The sequence below is a fragment of the Microcebus murinus genome, chromosome 13 (genome assembly GCF_040939455.1).
Source record: "Microcebus murinus isolate Inina chromosome 13, M.murinus_Inina_mat1.0, whole genome shotgun sequence".
Classification (NCBI taxonomy): Eukaryota; Metazoa; Chordata; class Mammalia; order Primates; family Cheirogaleidae; genus Microcebus; species Microcebus murinus.
In genome coordinates this window covers 66,932,315-66,951,749 of record NC_134116.1, presented here as the reverse complement: position 1 = coordinate 66,951,749, position 19,435 = coordinate 66,932,315, and the positions used below count along the sequence as shown (strand labels likewise).

Here is a 19,435-nt window from a genome sequence, read left to right as displayed (position 1 = left end):
CTTGGGTTCTAGTTTTAAATAGTAATTATTGGTAGATATAGTGTTTTTAAAAAAAAAACACCTCTGGAAGTTCTGTGCTATTACAAGTATACGAACAATTTGACAGTGGGTATAGTAAAACTTCGTTTATTAAGTTGTGAGTTTTTCTGAGGAATGAGTTTTGATATATCAAAATTTATGATATTTTATAATTTCTAATTCCTTCTTATAAAAGAAATGTATCAGAATTATCTATATTCATGGTTTAAAGTCAAATAGTTCTATAGAGTAGTGAAAAGCCACAAAATACCATCCTCTCCATCCAGCATTTCTCTCTTATTTCTCCCTCTTAAAGATAGTCTCTTTCAATTATTATCGTTGTTTCTTTTGGTATTTATATTTGTAACTCTGAATGCTTGCATATGTATTTCTACTTATAGTTTTTTTTATTCTTTGATCTAATGTATTGAATTTGCACTGTGGATAATCAAAATTTATTTCTCTACACACACACACACAGGTATATGGCCATACTTAGGGCTTTCCAACCGCCCAATGTAGTTTGATTATAATATTTGGTTAGACCAATAATGTGTTAAATTATTATGACTATGTAAATACCATTGAGCCATGTGATGACAATGATTAATTTTCCTGGATAATTTTTGTTTTCTGTGAAATTAACAACATTTTGCTTAAAAAATCTTATGTTTTCCCTATATTTGTCACTCTTTCAAGCCTAAATCTTAGCCATTTTCTTAAGATATACAGATATGTCAGTTCATTAATTTGCATTATCACCAATTATCTGCTTTTTTTAAATGTTTCATAGTTATTTTCTGCATGATACAAATTTCTTTGTGTGTTAAATTGAGTTTATTAATTTATTCAAGTTCTCTATATCCTTGCTTATTTTTTACCCCCATTGGATGTGGGGTAAAAATGGAACTTTTCACATGTATTCCAATATTTTCTCCAGAAATCTCCTCAGCCAGATCTTTATTACTCTGGGTAGCATTTTCAATAATTGTTCTATCAGCAGATAATTCAGGTTCCCCTTTCTCCAGGCTCCACTAGCAATTTTCTTACTGCCCTTCCAGACCCCACTGGCAGTCTGAGAGCATTCCAAGAGGACAAGCCCCACTGTGGAAGGGCTTATTAGGCCTGGCCTTGCATCGTGTTTGCTCATGTGCCCATGGCCAAGGCTGGTCACGTGGAGCAGCCCAGGTTCAGTGTGGGAGAGGATGATACAAGGGCATGGATACTGGAAGGCATGGCTTGTTGGGATCCTCCAAAGTAACAGTTTACCTTGTTGGGTAAAGGATTCTTGATTTTCAGACCTTTTCTATCAATTGTCTATTAGTTCTCTTCCACTGTTATTTAGCTTCTTCTAATGTTTAAAAAGTCCAGGCTAGTCTGATTCTCTCTCTCTCTCTCTCTCTCTCTCTCTCTCTCTCTCTCTCTCTCTCTCTCTCTCTCTTTTTTTCATGGTAACTTAGTGTATCCATCTGAAAACTTAAAGGATTTTCTTGAGTTCAGGTATTTCCCCAGGATATTTTTAGGTATGTCTTTCTTTCCATTATTTCCATCTTGGACTGTGGAGAGCCATTTCAGTTTGAGGATTCCAACCTTTCTTATGCTCAGTAAAGGTTCTTCCAACCTTTCTTTTGCTCAGTAAAGTTTTCTATTATTTCTTTAAGCATTGCTTCTCCATGTATCACTTTTTATATTATATTTTGAGGCTCCTGTCCTTGGTTGGTTTTATCTCCTGACTCTGTCCTCCAATTTCTTTTTAAATTTCTTTAATCTGTTTCTTTGATATTTGCTCTATATTACTTTTCTTCCAGACCATTAATTTTTTTTAGCAGTAACTCTTCTCTTTTTCACTTTCATTAAGTGTTTATATTTGTTTTTCTTTGCTTTCCAGTAAGTCCGGTAGGTAAGGGCTTTAATTGTACTTCCTTGGGCATTTACTTTAAATAAAATGAAAGTAGTTTGTGTCTTTCAGTAGTGTTGCGTTAGGAAAAGATACTTTTTCTGATTATTCAGATAGGCTTCCTTTTAGTTTACTCACCTCCTAAATCAGCTGTAAGTTTTTTGGGGGGAGGAGTTATTGGAGTTGCTTGGACAATGACAAACATTCAGATGGTTAACACATACTATAGTTGGCAGTGTACTATACTATTGGCAAACAAACTGGTAAAACTGGGGGAACTTCCTGGTGAGGAATAGAAGGAAGACCTCCAGACGATCAGGGTTATACTGGCAAAAACAAGGAATGCTCTAACCCATGAGGCTAGTCCCTTTCTGTTGCTTTTGCCTCCATTAGCATTCAGTGGCTTCCTCCAAAATAGCATGAAGCTAGGGAGCATGTACCATTCACCTCTGCCAGCCAGATCTTCTGAGGCAGTTCCTGAACCTCAGATCTTTCACCTAAGCTTCACTGGGCCCCGACTCTCCCCTGCTTGTCACAGACCCGCTTTATGCACAATGGGAGAATGTACTGCCTTAGCTGCAGTGGGATTTCCTCCAGGCTTCTCCAGATGATATATTTGATATGTTAACTCAGTCCAGCAGGTTGGAAAGGTGAGGAGTTCAGGAGGTTAGGAACATCAGGGTGTCTTCTTCCCAGAATTCTTCCTAAGTATTTTATACTGTTTTTGTTTCTTAGTGTTTTTTGTTTGTATTTTGCTTATTACTAGCTTTTAAGAGAGCCTAGAAACAAACCAGATTTTGTGGCTGGTGGCTAGTCCTGGAATCCTCTTTGGTTATCATTTTAAGTAAGACTTTCTCTCTCCCTTTTGGAGGAGGACTTCCTCTTTGGGGGAAGAAAAGGCCTTTGCTATAGAAGCCATTGCTGTGCCTCATTATCTGTGCTACTCCAAGGAACGAAGCCATGAAGAGCTAAGCAGGGTGGTCTACTTCTACCCTCATCAGTGTTAGTCCTCTTTTAAAATGTTTTCTATTTTGTTTTATTTTAGATTGAAGCACATTTGGACACACTTATAAATGAGCAAGCATCTTATGTTTTAACTAGGGTAGGCTTGAGTTATATTTATAACACTGTCCAGCAACATAAACCCGAACAGGTAAGCACGTAGATGTTCTTAATTCTACTAATATGCCAGTTTAGAGTATGGCTTCTATAGCTGAACTCTGGGTTTGAATCTTGGCTTTACCACTTATTAACTTTGTTTTCCTGGGAAAATGACTTATTTCTCTGTGTCTCTTTCACCCTCTGTAGATTCGGGGTAATAATAGTATCTGTGTCATAGAGTTGTTCTGAAGATTGAGATGTGCAGTTTTTAGATGATTGCCTTGTAAAAGTAATGAAAATATATAAAAATTAGTATTATAAAATCTATAAAGGATATTCATACTGGTAAATTTTTCAGAGTTCTGTATCACTATTTGTTGAATGCACAGATTACTATATGAATAGCAGTCATCCTTTTTTTAATGTAGCAAAGTAATGCTCCATTACTTTGCAAAGGTAATCACTTCTGGAGCCAGCATATGATCTTGCTAAATTATAGAACCCTAGTAGAAATAGATAATGGTGTGGTGGAAACCCTAGAAAACCATGTAAGCCATCTTTCTTTGCTTCATTAAGAAGCAAAGAACTCTTTCAAATGACATTGGCAGGAAGAATATATTAAAGCTGCAGGCTTTCACAAATCACAACTTCTCAAGTTTTGCTTTGCTAAAGTATAAGCAAATGTCTACCAATAAGAACCAATTCTTCTGCCTTTCTGTACTTCCTAAAATAATCAAAGTGAAACCCTTCAAGTCTCCATGTCTCTCTGGCATCTTGTGAGTGCTTCATTGATCTCTTTTTCTTTGATATGAATAAATCTGAAGTATCCTGATATTTCCATGGTTAATAACTTATGTGTTTCTTAATCCTTCTGACAAATCATAGTCCCTGGTTCACTGACGTTGAAGAGATGACATTTGAGTTCTTTGAAAATAAGCTAAAAGATTTTCCAAATTTAGGCAGTCTACTAATGGACTGTATGAAATGAAATGTCTGTCTCCTTTTTTACATCTTGTTTTTGCTTTTTTTTTTTTAAATAGGGTGCTTTAGCTAATATGCCCAACCTAGATTCCATGGCACTGAAGGCTGCAATGGTAAGTGCATAATAAAGCATTTTAGCTTAGATTTCTGTATGGAGCACTATTCTTGATTTTTGACTGTGTGATAATTTTTATCTCTTGATAAGCTGCAATCACACTGGGTCCAGTAATGACTGAACATATATTTCTTTAACTGAGCAAGTCTGACCAGGACTTGGATTTATGGTAGTATTCTACCATACCGTGATGGTCTCTTCATTATTTTTTAGGATTTCTTCATTTTCAGAGTTTTATTGCTAATTTCATGGAGAAACAGGAATGACAGACATGAAGAAGTTAGGCAATGTGTATGTTATAGACTTGCTACTGCCATGATCCTTGGTTCATGCATCTCAGTACTTCTTTCTGAGGTGAAAACCGAAATTGAATTCCAGTCTTACAACAGTATTTTGCTCCCTGAAACTCCACTTTATTACCTCCTTTTCAAGCAAAAAGCTTGTACCTTCCTTTCTACATGAGCACCACTCTTAGAGCATGTTTTTGTGTTTTAAGTATATACTTTGCATGTATGTTTACCCATTTATTGCATGATATTAAAGTCATGTAACTCTATCTCTCATAGGAATGATCCTTTTTGGAAGCTTTATAATATTAATAGTACTACTAGTAATGGTAATAATAACAATGAACAATAACACACATTAACATTTACTGAGCATGCCAAGTGTTTTTCATGTATAAACTCTTTAATCCTCATGACAACCCCATTCAACCCAGAAGTTGGCTCCCAGAGTCTATGAGCTGAACTACTATACTAACTACTAACTATATTATCTACTATATGTGAGCTTAAAATGCTCATACTCATTACTACATTGGTTTGACTTTCATAAAATAGTTCTCTAGGATAGTTTTTTTGATACCAGGGCTTTCTTATGTATTGTCTTTCCCAACTAAATTTAACTGAAAATAAAGGGATAGGCCCATAAGGCTCTTAACACGTGCAAAGATGAAGGCACATCTGACTGTATTAATATTAGACAAGGTAGAGTTTAAAAACACTAAGTAGGATAAATAAGGAACATTATGCCATGATAAAAGACATTTTATAGAGGTAAGAGTCATGACTTCTCTGTATCAAACAAAAACTGTAACAGCAAAACCTATAGAAATCAAAGAGGTTAAAAAGTAATCAAAATAAATGAAAATGAATGAATTTTTGATTGATTTTTTAAAAAAGACATAGTTTCTGAGGAAGTTATATATACATTTACCATACCATCCAGTAATTCTGCTTCAGAGTATTTACCCACCAAAAACAAAGATTTGTGTTCACACACGTCGATGGTAACATTAGTTAGTACTCAATAAATACGTTTTTTTCCCCTCTTTCCCCTTCTCTTCTGAAACATACTCAGTCCATAACTCACAAGATATTTTTAAGCCCCATTAAAAATTCTTAATGTTCCTGGTCTCAATTTTAAAAACAATTAAGTTGAATATATTATGTCTTTTGAAACCGAATCTTTGTTGAGTTTTGTATGCGGTCCATGGTTTTATATACAGCTTCTGTTGCCTCCACTTAGAGTTTTCTAAGGCACTTCAATTCATCATATTCAAAACTAACCCCTTCCGCCCCACCCAGGTCCTCTTTCAAGTATTCTTAACTCAGAAAGCACAAAGAACATTTATTCATGTATCATTTCAACAATTATTAACCAAGTTTCTGCTATTTTTCTAGGCATCATACTAAGAATTGGGATGAAAATAGATATAATCTAGTAAAGGATGCAGCTATTATCCAACTAAATAAGTGCATTAAAAAGACAATTATATATTATGATGATACTGTGAATTAATTTATATGGCTACAAAATCTGCGAGTCAGCCCCTTCATCTTACCAGTAACCAAGTCCTGATGGTTTTACACTGACTTCCTCAAATATCTCCACTTCTTTCACTTTAACTGCACTGTAGTCTAAAAATTCTGCAATAACTACCTAATTTCTGTCCTTGCATCACTATTGCAATCTTCCAGTCTAGTCTCCTTGCTATAGCCAGATTTAGCTTCTTAAAAGTTAAGTCACATTACTCCCCTACTTAATTTCAATGGTTTACTAATGCTTTTATAAGAAGTAAAATCCTTAAAAAAGCATACAAGTCCTATAGGATCTCTTCTTATCTAGCTGTTTTCCTTCTCACCTCAAATCTTCATCTGTGCTGTCTCCTCTGACTAAACCTCCTTCCACCGCCTGCACACTTACGCAATGTCAGTTCACCTTTCAGATCTCGCTTCAAATGACCTTTTCCCAGAGATGTCTTTGCCAAACCCACAGACGAGGTCCTCGATTTACGCTTTATAATATCTTAGTTTTTTCCTTTGCAGCATTTAACACTGTTTATAATTACTTATGTATATACCTTATTATATGTTTAATACCTCTCTTGCTAGACCATAAGCTCCATGAAGCTAGGGACTGTCCTCTTTTGCTCATTATTATATTTTCATTACCTAAGATAGTACCTTTCTAATGGTAGCTACTCAAAAAGTTAGTTAAACTAGTGAATATATTAATAGTAGATGCAAGTAAGGTGGACTTGAAATCTGATGACTTTACTTCTTGGTAATATTATTACTTAAAAGCATGGTCAGGGAGACTGAAATGAATGGTGTGGATTCAGGATTTTAAAAGTAAGTATTGGTAATACTAACTATATTAAAAAGTTGGGAGTTTTAGAGAGTTTTAGTTAGAATGTTTAAGAAACACTTGTTTGAACACAACGATCTAGTTATTTGAAATGTGGGTTTTTTTCTTAGGATTTAATCTTTAAAAGAAGTGGTTATATTTGAGATGTTTGCTAGTAGATATATGCCCTTTATGTTTTGCATTTCTGTTTCATTTAGGTTCAGTTTGATCGTTACCTGTCAGCCCCAGACAACCTGTTAATGCCACAGCTGAACTTTCTGCTAAGTGCCACAGTGAAGTAAGTATTTTTGGTCTCAGATAGTTGGTAAAGATTCACATGTTTTTAAATATCAAGTACATTTTTTGGAAAAAATTTATTTTTAAGAATAATAAAAGAGATTTATCCTTGAAGATCTATAGTTCTCAACCTTTTTTCATGCCTCAACATCCCAAAGGATCTGACCTGACCTTGTCTTTACTTAATTACTTGCCTGTTATCATTCCAAAAATCTCTAACTAGTAAATAATTTTTAAGATTAATTTGAATATAACTGGAGCTATATAGCCATAGGCCAAATTCCCTTATGTTAACAAACATGTCAGAATGACTTTGAATATATTACTGAAGATCAATAATATATTCATTGTGCAATGCAGATAAACTATTTTATAGATGATTTTGCACCTAAGTGGTTTTCTGTAGATATATGTCATAAAATTGTTCAGTATCATGTACCAGGAATGTACTCAGGACAAAGAACCATACATTCAGATATTGGATATTATAATTAGAAGAAACTAATAGATCATATAATCTGACCTCCTTGATTTAAAAAAAAATATTGACAAAATTATCTATATATAGGAAATTAGGCAATATTATTTATATATGTCTTTTTTCTTCAGTGTGGTCAGTGCTTTCTATGTAAAAGGCACTAGAGGTTGCGGTTTCAAAGACATTTGCACTGTCTTCATGGAGCTTATAGTGTGATAGGTCCGTTAAATGTGAACAAATATTTATATTAAATTAAGGATAGAACTGTTGAACTTGAAGAAAATACTTAACATGTCTAAGAGGATGGTATATTACAGAGGTAATATACTTATTTTCTATTGTTCTGGAATGTAGAGCTACAATAAAAAATAGAGCAGGGAAGCAGCTTTTAGCTCACTATGCGGAAGAATTTGATATCAATTAGAATTATCTGGAAATGGGGTAGATCTTTTTATTTACCCTCATACACAGTCAAGAAATTCCCATTTTAGGTGAGTAGTTGGTATAAATGAATAAATTTAATGTATTTTGTGACTTTTATTATCCTAAAAGATACCATGCCGTCTACAGAACCAGAATTCTAAAGACCTTAGAGATCATAAAAGAAGCTGTTATGCCAAGGCTCAAATTGTTTATGTGTGCTTCTTAAATTATTAAGTTTTTAACCAAATACGTATAATTCTTTTTGATGTAACCACATTTTAGTACTTAATATTTGAATGTTAAGTTGTTTAGAGTATATTACATATGAAACATACCATTACTCTTTGGGGCAATTTTAATGTATTTTGAAGGATGGCAGGTCGCCCAGATGCTGTAAAGGAAAAAATCGACAGATTTGTCCATTTAAGATTTTAAAATGTTATAGACAATTTTAAGTTTTTATAGAAACAGACTATATGAACTAAGTTAAAATATAAACAATAATATGGAAAAATATTTACAAAATACATAACAAATTATCCTTAATATGTAATAAGATCCCACAGATCAGTAGGAAAAATAGTCAGTGTATGTTTGGACAGTTCATAGAAGAAATGCAAATGGTCTTATGTCCAAGGGAAGGAAAAGAGGGTATCTTAGCTCCAGGAGAGAAAAAATAAATTTGTTGTTCCTCTGCCTTTTTGTTTTATTTAGGCCCCCAGCCAATTATCAGGAGCCTGTACACTTTGCGGGTAGAACTTCTTCATTCTATCAACTCACATACCAGTTTCCTCTGGACACAATCTCACAGACACACCCATAAATTGTGCTTACCAACTAACTAGGTATCCCCTAGTCCAGTCAAGTTGACACCTAAAATTAACCACCACAGCTACTTTATACTCACACTAAAAAAGCTTAAAAACAAGCCTCTAAAGCAGGCATCCTCAAACTATGGCCCGTGGGCCACATATGGGCCACCTAGCACATTTATCCAGCCCTCTGGGTGTTTTTGCCACCACTGCCTGTCCTACTTAGCAGCCGACTCATCCCGGGCCCACAGTGCACACAGAGGGACAGTGAACTGGCCCCCTGTTTAAAAAGTTTGAGGACCCCTGCTCTAAAGGATCAAGTTGAACTTGATCTAAAATGAGAATTTCATTGGATGGGCTTATCAGCCAATTAAACACTCCAGAGAGAAAGATCAGTTAACTTGAAGAAAGGGCAATAGAAACCATCCAAACTGAGCCACAAACTCAAAAAAAAAGAAAAAAAAAAGACTAGAAAAAAGATGGAATCTTAGTGAATTGTGAGATGTTATTAAGCAATCTAACATACATATAATTGGATTATCATAGTGCAGTTGAAACAGGAAAAGTTTGAAGAAATAAAAGGAGAATTTTTTCCAGACGTGATAGAAAATATGAACCCACAGACCCAAGAAGGTAAATAAGCCCTGACAGAGAAAACTATACCAAGGCACACCATAATCAAATTATTAAAAACCAGCGATAAAGAGAAAAATGTTAAAAGTGGCCAGAGGAAAAAAGACATTATTTGCAGGAAACATGGTATTACTACTGACTTCTCATTAGAAATAGTGCAAACCAGAACACAATGGAATATCACCTTTAAAAAGCTGAATGGAAAAATAGTAAACTTTAAAAGTATCTTTCAAAGTAAATGTGAAATAAATATGTTTTTGAAATTAACAAAAGTAGAGAAGATTTATCACCAACATAATGCACTGTAAGAAATGATGAAGTTCTTTGAGCTGAAAGAAAATGATACCAGAAGAAAACTCAGTCTACACAGAGTCATAAAGAGCACTGGAAATGCTACATACAATAGTAAATGATTGTTGACCATTTAAAGCAAAAATGCAGCAAATTGTGGAGTTTTAAACACGTGGGAATAAAACATATAATCAGTAGAATTGCAAAAGATGCAGTAGGAAGTAAGTGTAGTATTGTGATGTTGTATGGTTATTAAATTAACTACAAAATATATAATCCTGCTTTAAGGTTGATTGTAAACCTTACAACAGCCACTAAAGCAAACAAAAATTATTTAACATGCTAGTAGATGAGATAAAATAGAATGTTAAAAAGAAAGCAATTATATCAAAAGAAGGGAGAAAGGAGGAAAAGAGAACAAATAAAACAAATAGCAGGAAAATAGACTTAAATGCAGCCTTCCTTATAAGTAACTAGTAAATGTTAAAGGACAACACATTGTAATTAAAAGACAGAGCTTGGCCGGGCAAGGTGGCTCATGCCTGTAATCCTAGCACTCTGGGAGGCTGAGGCGGGCGGATTGCTCGAGGTCTGGAGTTCGAAACCAGCCTGAGCAAGAGCGAGACCCCGTCTCTACTATAAATAGAAAGAAATTAATTGGCTAACTAATATATATAGAAAAAAATTAGCCAGGCATGGTGGCACATGCCTGTAGTCCCAGCTACTCGGGAGGCTGAGGCAGAAGGATTGCTTGAGCCCAAGAGTTTGAGGTTGCTGTGAGCTAGGCTGACGCCACGGCACTCGCTCTAGCCACTCGCTCTAGCTTGGGCAACAAAGTGAAACTCTGTCTCAAAAAAAAAAAAAAAAAAAAAAAAAAGACAGAGCTTGTCAGGTTGGGTGAAAAAGCATGTGCCAACTATATGCTGTTTATAAGAAATCCATTCTAAATATAAAGGTGCAGATAGTTTAAAAGTAAAAGAATGATAAAAGATATACCATGTAAGCAATAATCATAAAGCTGGAGTAGCTACATTAATATCAGGAAAATTAGACTACAGGACAGATAATAATACCAGAGTTAAGGACATTTTACAGTGTAACAGAATCAATATAACATAAAATATAATAGTAAATATGTGCATCTAATAGCAGAGCTGCAAATAACATTAAGTTTACAGAACTGAGGAATAGATATATCAAATATTATAGTTAGATATTACAGTACAGTACTCTCTAATTGATAGAAAAAGTAGACAGAAAATTATTATGATGTGAAAGAATTGAACAATGCCACCAATCATAACCTAATAGGAATATTTAGCATATGGAAAATACATTCTTTTGAAGTGCACATAAAACATTCACAAAGCTAATGTAAGAATGAGCAAAAAAGGAAATAAATCCTAAAAACTAAAAAATTCAAAGGAAGTTTGCTTTTACAAATTCTAATTTAAATCAGTTTTTACAATGAGTGTGAGTAACTTGTTAGCCTACTTTAATATAGAAGAGTGTCATTTTAGGTTTTAAACAGTTCACTTATATGCTCTTTGCAAGAGACCATTTAAAACAAAATTACACAAAAGAAAGCAGGAGTTTTAATATTAAGAGACAAAACTGAATTCAAGGTGAAAATTATTTTAAAAAGTCAAAGGGGAGTATTTTATATTGATCATAGTTAAGATCTTAGATATGAAGCCTGTAAAATGTGAAAAATCCTTTTAAAAAATCAAGCCATTGTATTAAAAGAAGAAACACCATGACCAAAAGATACAAAGAAAAATCTTACCAGGCTAGGCATGGTGGCTCACACCTATAATACTAGCCCTCTGGGAGGCCAAAGCTGGAGAATTGCTTGAGGTCAGGAGTTCAAGACCAGCCTGATCAAGAGCAAGACTTTGTCTCTACTAAAAATAGAAAAAAATTAGCTGGGCGTTGTGGTATGTGCCTGTAGTCCCAGCTACTCGGGAGGCTGTGAGGCAAGAGGATCTTGAGCCCAGGAGGTTGAGGTTGCAGTGAGCTAGGCTGACTCTGGCGCACTCTAGTCTGGGTGACCGAGTGAGACTCTGTTTCAAAAATAAATGAATGAATGAAAAATCTTACTGGAATTTCTTACATAAACCAGTTAGAGATGAATACCATAAGATCAAGTTGGAATACTGAAAATCTATGGCAAACATCATGCTTAATTATGAAACATTAGAAATGTTTTTATTAAAGTTTAACGTATGATATGCATACTTACTATCATATCTACTATTCCCCTTGGAGGTACTATCCAATATAATGGGTTTAGTGATAAATATTGAAAAGAATAAACAAAAGTTATTAATTTTAGATGTTTACACCAAAAGCAAAACAAGGCAAACAATAAACTAATAGAGCTAAGATAGAGTTGTTACTTGGCCAGATTCAAAATTGGCGTAGAAAAATTGGTACCTTTCCTATATATTAGCAATATCTACTTAGAACATGTAATGAAAAATAAAAGGTTTTATTATAATTGTCACAAGATTGTTTCGTAGGAATAAACCCAATTATATTACTATATGGAAAATTATATGAATAAACTTATAAAACTTTGTTGAAAATTATAAAAGAAGGTCTGAATAAATAGGCATACTCTGTTCATAGGTGGGGGGGAAATTCACTAGTAGAACGAGTTAATCTATAAAGAGCTCCAATACACCTCTAATCACAATTCCTATGAAACCATCTTATTTAATATTTATCTTGAAAGAGTCTATAAGATGGAACTCATCACTTTTAAACATTTCCACAGTTACCTCTCTGGTCTAAGGTAGCATCATCTGTGCCTGATTATCACATGAACCTCTGATTTATTCTGTTTTCACTCTTGCCCTCTCCACCACCATCTACCCGAATCCCTACAGCCTGATCTGAACATCTCAGCCAGAGTGATCCTTTAATGGATTACTTAATTTAATCATTTCCAGTGAGTTTATGAACTAGGACTTCTGTTTAACAGAAGAGGACATTGCTTAGAAGGATTAAGTAATTGAGTGTCTGTATAGATACACAGATACAAAATACTTTTTAAGATAATGGATTAATTTACATAACAATTACTATAAATATAAACAGAGCCATGATTTGAATCTTGTATTTCTGATTCTAGAACCTATTCTCTTCAACATTAGACTATATTGTGTTTTAGTAACCCTTTTCTATGCTGAGATTATATTTATTGTTTTTAAAGGATGCTCAAAGGCGTTTGACATATGTGATTGAGAATACATGTGAGATATATACCTTGGCCTCATAAAAACCATGTTTTAATTTCACTTAGAGAAAGAAAGCTGACCTGGGGTGAAAAATTAACTTGACCCATTGTGACATTTTTGATGTTTGATAAAGAGAAATCATAATTTAAACCAATCTATTATTCATAAGAATATTATCATCTTAGATTTTTAGGCTTAAACTGTTGTCACCTTTTCTGTTGCAGCACATTTGATTACACTCTTAACTGTGATGCTAAAATAAAGCCCAATTTTAGTGATCACAGAGCCTGATGTTGAAATAAGCTATTTTTAGAAATGCTGGGTTTATGGTAATGATGGAGGTTGTATCATGTTGTTATGGTAACCAAAAATTCTGAAGTACTGATTAATGACAAGCTCACTGATTTTGGAAGTAAGCAGTTCATTTCTCATTTCAGTTCACTGTTTTAAATATTTATTTAAAATACAGTTAATTTCTTTGAGCATATTTTAAAAAGAGAATAATATTTCCATTGAGTTACATATCAGTCTTTATTAAGCTTTTTGAAATTTCTAATACTGGATTGTTATGGCACTGTAACATTTGTAACTGGACAAATTGAATTTTTTTACCTACCAGCTTTGCTGTCTCTATCTTCTCCAGCATACCCAGGCTCATTTTTCAATCCCTTCCCTCTCTCAGTGGCTTCTTAAATTGAGGAGCAGAATGAAGATGACCCATACTATCAAACACACCAACATTTAAAATAAATTATAAACTCTTGCTTGGTTTTGTTGGCTTGGTTTTATTTAATTATCTGTGTTTTAGCAGGATTGCTTTATTTCGTTTCTATTGCAGACTTATAATGGTTTTTAAGCTGGATTGTGAGTTGTAGGTAGACTTTTGTAAGCTAATTTAGCTTAGAAACAGAAATGTGCCCTGATTCACAACTAAATTTCAGTAAATTAAATTTTTTTCATCATTAGGACTTGAAACTAAAATTTAAAATTTACTACTTCAGAAGTTTTAATAATTTATTCTACATTTACCAGTTACTCTGAATTTTTAAAAATTATATTTAACATTTATTATTGTACTTTAAAAAATTATGATTTTAAATTTCTTATGAGAAAGAATAGCCTTGTTTCTGTGTACTTCTTGTATACTATCAAATATATGCTGGGTTCAGCTTGAGTGTAGATTTAGAGTGTTAGGTGTGAGTAATGATGCTTTATACACCTCTCTCCAAATCTGTCTTATTGCTTTAAATAAAGAACTATAAACACTGTTTCTGAAATCCAGTATCTGATTTACTGAATAATAGATTCCAAATGTATATGATAGCTAACAAAGTTTTAAAATACCAGTTTATGTAGCTTATTTCATTTATGAAAAAATGTTTGCATCATTTTGTTGCATTCATTGTTAAGCTTAATTAATGATAAGAAAAGATCACCAATCAATAGATCAAAAAAATCTTAGAGCCTCATTTAGTTAAGGAGTTTTCTAAACCAGTTTCTACCATCATTCCTTCTAGCAGAAAGGTAGTACAGCCAGTAGCATCATTCTACTCTGCTCAGAGAATTTACTCAGCATTTCTTCCTGCCGCCCACTCTCACTAAGGAAGCTTTAGCAATTTGGGGACAATGTCAAGTTGCTTCAACTTGCCAAGAGTGTGTATCTCATCAGGACAGGGCCCTGACGCTCTAACATCATAAGTGAACTTCTCATTCCATCTAGCTATTTTTGTTCTTTTCAAAACCATAGATATAGATATTTCCGCAGATGGTCTTACAAATGTATTATTTTGGCTATTATTATTAATATCAAAAAATATATACTTCCTAGAAAAACAGCTTAAAGAATATGTTGTATTGATGGTGACTTCATGGTGTTGACTTGTATGACGACTAACGCAATATTACTGTTACCTCCATTACTGTTATGTTAGTGTGGCCAGTCATGTATGTGTATTCTTGACTGTGTGAAGGAAAAGCTTGGCCTGAAATAACCGCTGACTCCATTCTGTGGAAAAGAATGGTGGTTCGTGAGGTCAGAGTGGGACTCCTTAAATAAGACAAAAGTTATTTTTCTTCAAGCATTCAGTGATTATTTATTGAGAACCCATCATATTCAAAATATACTCGGTTTTAAGGGACAGGACATATGAACATAAACAATATCAAGTTACTTGAAGTTTTGCAGGGCAACGAAGACACGAAGATCATATATTTCTGTAATTCTAAACAACTTTAAAGTTCATTTTGATATTGGATTTTATTATTGAATGTTGTTAATATACGTTTCATGTGGAACTATCCTCTCTCCCAATCTGTTAGGATCTGAGAATCAAGAACATGTAGATGCTTTATTGTCAGGAGTGGTAAACATCAGAAAAGAGGAAAGGAAAAAGTGCTGTAGATGTTCCAAAAAGGAAGTAATTATTTCTAGCTCTGAAAGTCAGGGAAAACTTCATGGATAAGAGAGAACATTTTTGCTGAACATAAAGGACGTTTAAAAATGATGAGAGAGGCATTCTAGGCAAATGGAGAAGTGTAAGCAAAGGAACTGAGGTCAGTCAGACCAGGGCAGAGAGAAGTCAGGAGTTGCACTGGGCTGCAGAATTGAAGTAGTGATGTTGAAAATGTAAGAGGCTTTTGAATAGTAGAGAAAGAAATATTGGCTTCCCCGAAACCAGAGGAAGCCACTGAAGCTCCTTGAAGGCCCCAGGTAAGGGAGAGACATGATAGAAAATATGCTTCTGAAAGATCACTCTAACAGCAGTGCCTAGGGGACTGAATGTGGAAGGGACTAAAACGGGGAGGGCCAGGTAGAGTTTTTGTGTACTCCAGGCAAGAGTTCATTAAAACCTGAACAGAGGTGATGGGACTACGCTATTAACAAAAGCAGGAAACATTACAAGAAAAGGAGGTTTAGGAGTAAAGCTTGAAAGATACATTTTTAGTTTAGTTTGGTAAAAATCAGAAAATTAGTACCAGGGTTCTCATGACTCAGTATAGTGATATATGAATAGTACAAGTAGCTAGAGATGACAGGAAGTTAATGTCACGAAAACATGGAGAGAGTTGGTGCAGATTTAATGAATTTAATACTGTCTTTCTCTAGCTGGATAATTTTAAAAATATTTGCAAGACTATGGCTATTCTTTTATGTGCTTTTTTGTAGACATATACATTTCTGAAAATGCTCTGATTTGTTGTATGCAAGTGTCACACTTTAGCTTAATGATACAGAGAGATAAAGAGAAATCTACATGTTGTTAGTGTAGGAGCTATATGTGAAAGCCACTTACTGTAAGTTTTTATGAGAGATAAAAAGTGTTCGTAAATTTGAATAATTGTAAGCCTCTTTCTTTAAGGTTAATGTATTATCATTTGCTTTTGCAAAATCAATACATTGTCAGGCAGTCACAGTTTCTGGTTTTTGTTTAGCAATCCTGTATCTATCAGGCACTGTTCTAACCCTGAGGCTACAACAGTGAACAAAAAACAGTCCCTGGCCTCTGGAACCTACATAGTAATGAGAAGAATTTAATAAATATAAAAACTGTGTTTTATCCCCAAACCAAGATAAGTGACTTGTGTAGTTGGAGTGATTTTTAAATAGTGTGTACAATAATGAAAATGAAGTGTATGGATTCAAATATGAAGTGTTCTTACAATTCTTAGTAAATACACTTTTTTCAGATGATGTGTTCACATTTTGCTTGTTTATCAATAGAGAGCAGATTATAAGGCAGTCCACAGAATTAGTCTGCAGAGCCTATGGTGAGGTGTATGCAGCTGTGATGGATCCAGTCAATGAATACAAAGATCCAGAGAGCATCCTACACCGGTCGCCGCAGCAAGTGCAGACACTTCTTTCTTAATTACCTTACTGGATTGTGATAGCAAAGCATTGCATCTCTAAAACACTACATTATTTTGTTCTTTAGTCCATTAATCTTTACTTTGAAATGTAATAGTTCCAGTTTTCTTTGTATCATAACATTATGGGTCCCAATGATTCATTTTGGTCTCAATAATATGGAAGTAGGTAACAAACATGTCAACCTGAGATAGTAATGCTCTGTATCTTCCCTCTATACAGAGATGCACTGTTCTTTGCTAGCTGCCTCTCCAGCTCTGTAGCTTCCCCTCTATTCTGAAAGCAAAACGTAGTATGAAAGGTTTGAGGGATTTTCTTTTTTTCCAAGACTAGTTCTAAATTAATAGCATATAAAAAATTTATCTAAACTTAATAATTAGTAAGAGGATATGATCCAATAAATGTCTCTGTAATAAAGATTCATTTGCTTTCTTATTAATGTAAGTAGGTGTACTTAGTAGCTTTTTGGACCTAGCCTATGTCACGGTCCTTAAAGAGTTGTTACAAAAGAGCAGTGGATTATGCGGCTGCTGTACTTAGCAGTGAATCTCCTTTTTTGTTCTAGCACACTGTATATAATTGCCTACACACATTTTTGTGCAATTTTAAATATACACTAAGCAAAAAAGGAAAAAAAGAGGGAGAAAAGTAACTTAAGCAGGGTAGATTCCACTCTGTGGGTGCCCTGGAAGGAACTCAAGGGGAGCTCAGCACATAAGATGAGTTTAGGCAGGCAGGCAGCCATAGCTGCATCTAAGTTTAGTGTTTAAAAATAGATTGTTGTCATTCAATATGGATCCTAAATCCAACCAACTGCAAATTTTACCTGGTGTCCAACCCAAAGAAACAATGATCTACTAACAATGGAGGAAACGTTGCCAGAGGAAGAGTTGTAGCTGGCAGTGTGTCTTATCTCCATGGTGGCTCCTTAAAAGTATGATTTGGGCTCTGACTTTACAGCTTTACCTATGAGGAAGATTCAAACTCACTGTATTTTTTTAAAGAATAAATCTCTACGTGCTTGATGTGAGTTTACTATGTTACCAAGATTTCAAGGGTAAGTCTTATTAGCAAAAAAAATTTTAATTTCTGATAAATCTATAAAAAGGGATAAGTTCCTAAATTATAAATGAGAAAACTGAGGCATGAGGGAAAAATATGACTAGTTTGAAATATTTTAAAAAACAATAACATAAAATTTATAGTAGATTATGTAGTATATAACAAATCAGTATTTATAGAACATGGCCTATTCATCTGTCTGAAGTTTATAAGTGTTTATAACTAATGTGATTCTTTGGAGTAAGACTGATTATATATTATCTGTTTTGGCATAAAAATCTGTATTTTTAGTTTTTTTTCCTTCAATGAATATATGTGATATGTAAAAGATAGAAAATAAAGTATAAGTCAAGAGCTTAAATTTTGCATAATTTATTTCTACTGTGAAAAAAGATTGATACCTTGTCAGTAGAGAATTCCTTTGTTTTCTAGCGGGAAAAATGTATTTTGCTTTTTACTTGTTTTTTGCAAATAAAATATTAAACTATTTCTAGAATAATGACCATTGCAGCATTTTTATATATCTCATTGTTTTTAGAAAATCTACTGATAGAAAAAGAAGTACAATATAGGTCAAAACTGAAATAACCAGTGAAAGACTAGCAGGCAAAATGTAGTATTATATGATTTTGAGAATAAAGTCAAAATAGAAGATTATAAGTAATAATCCATTAGCATAACACTTACATTTGCTATATACTTTATAGTTTACATTTTGCATTATTCTGATTTGGCATAAGTATTAATTATAACCTAGATAATACATGTCAGCCGTTTTTGTCTGCCTGGCAAAATCCTCCTGTTTGAACTTTTCCTTTTCTTTCTGTGTGCTTGTGCTTGAGCAGGTGAATAATAACTGAAAAAAATCACACCAGTGGATTGATTGACTTGACTTTAAATTCATGATCACAGTCTTCAAATGGGCACTGCTATGGTCTGAATGTTTGTTTCCCACAAATTCATATGTTGAAATCTTTACTCCTAAGGCGATGGTGCTAGGAAGCAGAGCCTTTGGGAGGTGATTAGGTTGTTGGGGTGGAGCCCTCATGAATAAGATTGGTTTCCTTATATAAGAGATTTATTGCCCCTTCTACCATGTGTGGTTATAGTGAGAAGAAGACAGCCATCAGTCAATGAGGAAGTGGGCCCTCACCAGACACTGCATTTTCCAGTGCCTTGATCTTGGTCTTGCCAGGCCCCAGAAGTATGAGAAATAAATTTATGTTTATGAGCCACCCAGTTTGTGATATTTTGCTATAGCAGCCCAAATGGACTAAGGCACTCAATATTGCTTTGTATTTCTACTTTGTCTCTTTGGCAAACTCACCCTCCCACTTTTTCAAGATGACCTTTTCACTCCCACTCTTAGTTAATATCCTTTATAATTCCTTGAGAATAGAAGCTGTGGGATTTATCTTCCTCATTTTCCTACCCTCAAACATTGTTTACACCATCTCCGTCCCTCCTCCTTTTGCATTGGAGATGTCCCTTTTCCTGTGACAGGCTGTTCCCTTCCTTTATTCTCTTGACTCCTATTCTCTCATCTTCTCAATGGCTTTTCTTTCTGGGCTATCCCTTCATTTTGC

The 19,435-nt window shown here is 34.2% G+C and overlaps 1 protein-coding gene across 2 annotated transcripts in view; it reads left to right on the top strand.

The window, feature by feature from the left end:
• COG6 (component of oligomeric golgi complex 6) overlaps positions 1-18,386 on the top strand; it is a 67,733-nt gene extending 49,347 nt beyond the window's left edge. Inside the window, exons 16-19 of one of the 2 annotated variants that reach the window (XM_012742681.2) lie at positions 2,961-3,068; positions 4,057-4,110; positions 6,962-7,041; positions 16,641-18,386. In XM_012742681.2, coding sequence (XP_012598135.2) covers positions 2,961-3,068; positions 4,057-4,110; positions 6,962-7,041; positions 16,641-16,788 — 390 coding nt within the window. In that variant the 3' untranslated portion in view covers positions 16,789-18,386. The other variant, XM_076009476.1, reaches the window with a different exon arrangement.
• Positions 18,387-19,435: the final 1,049 nt, after the last annotated feature.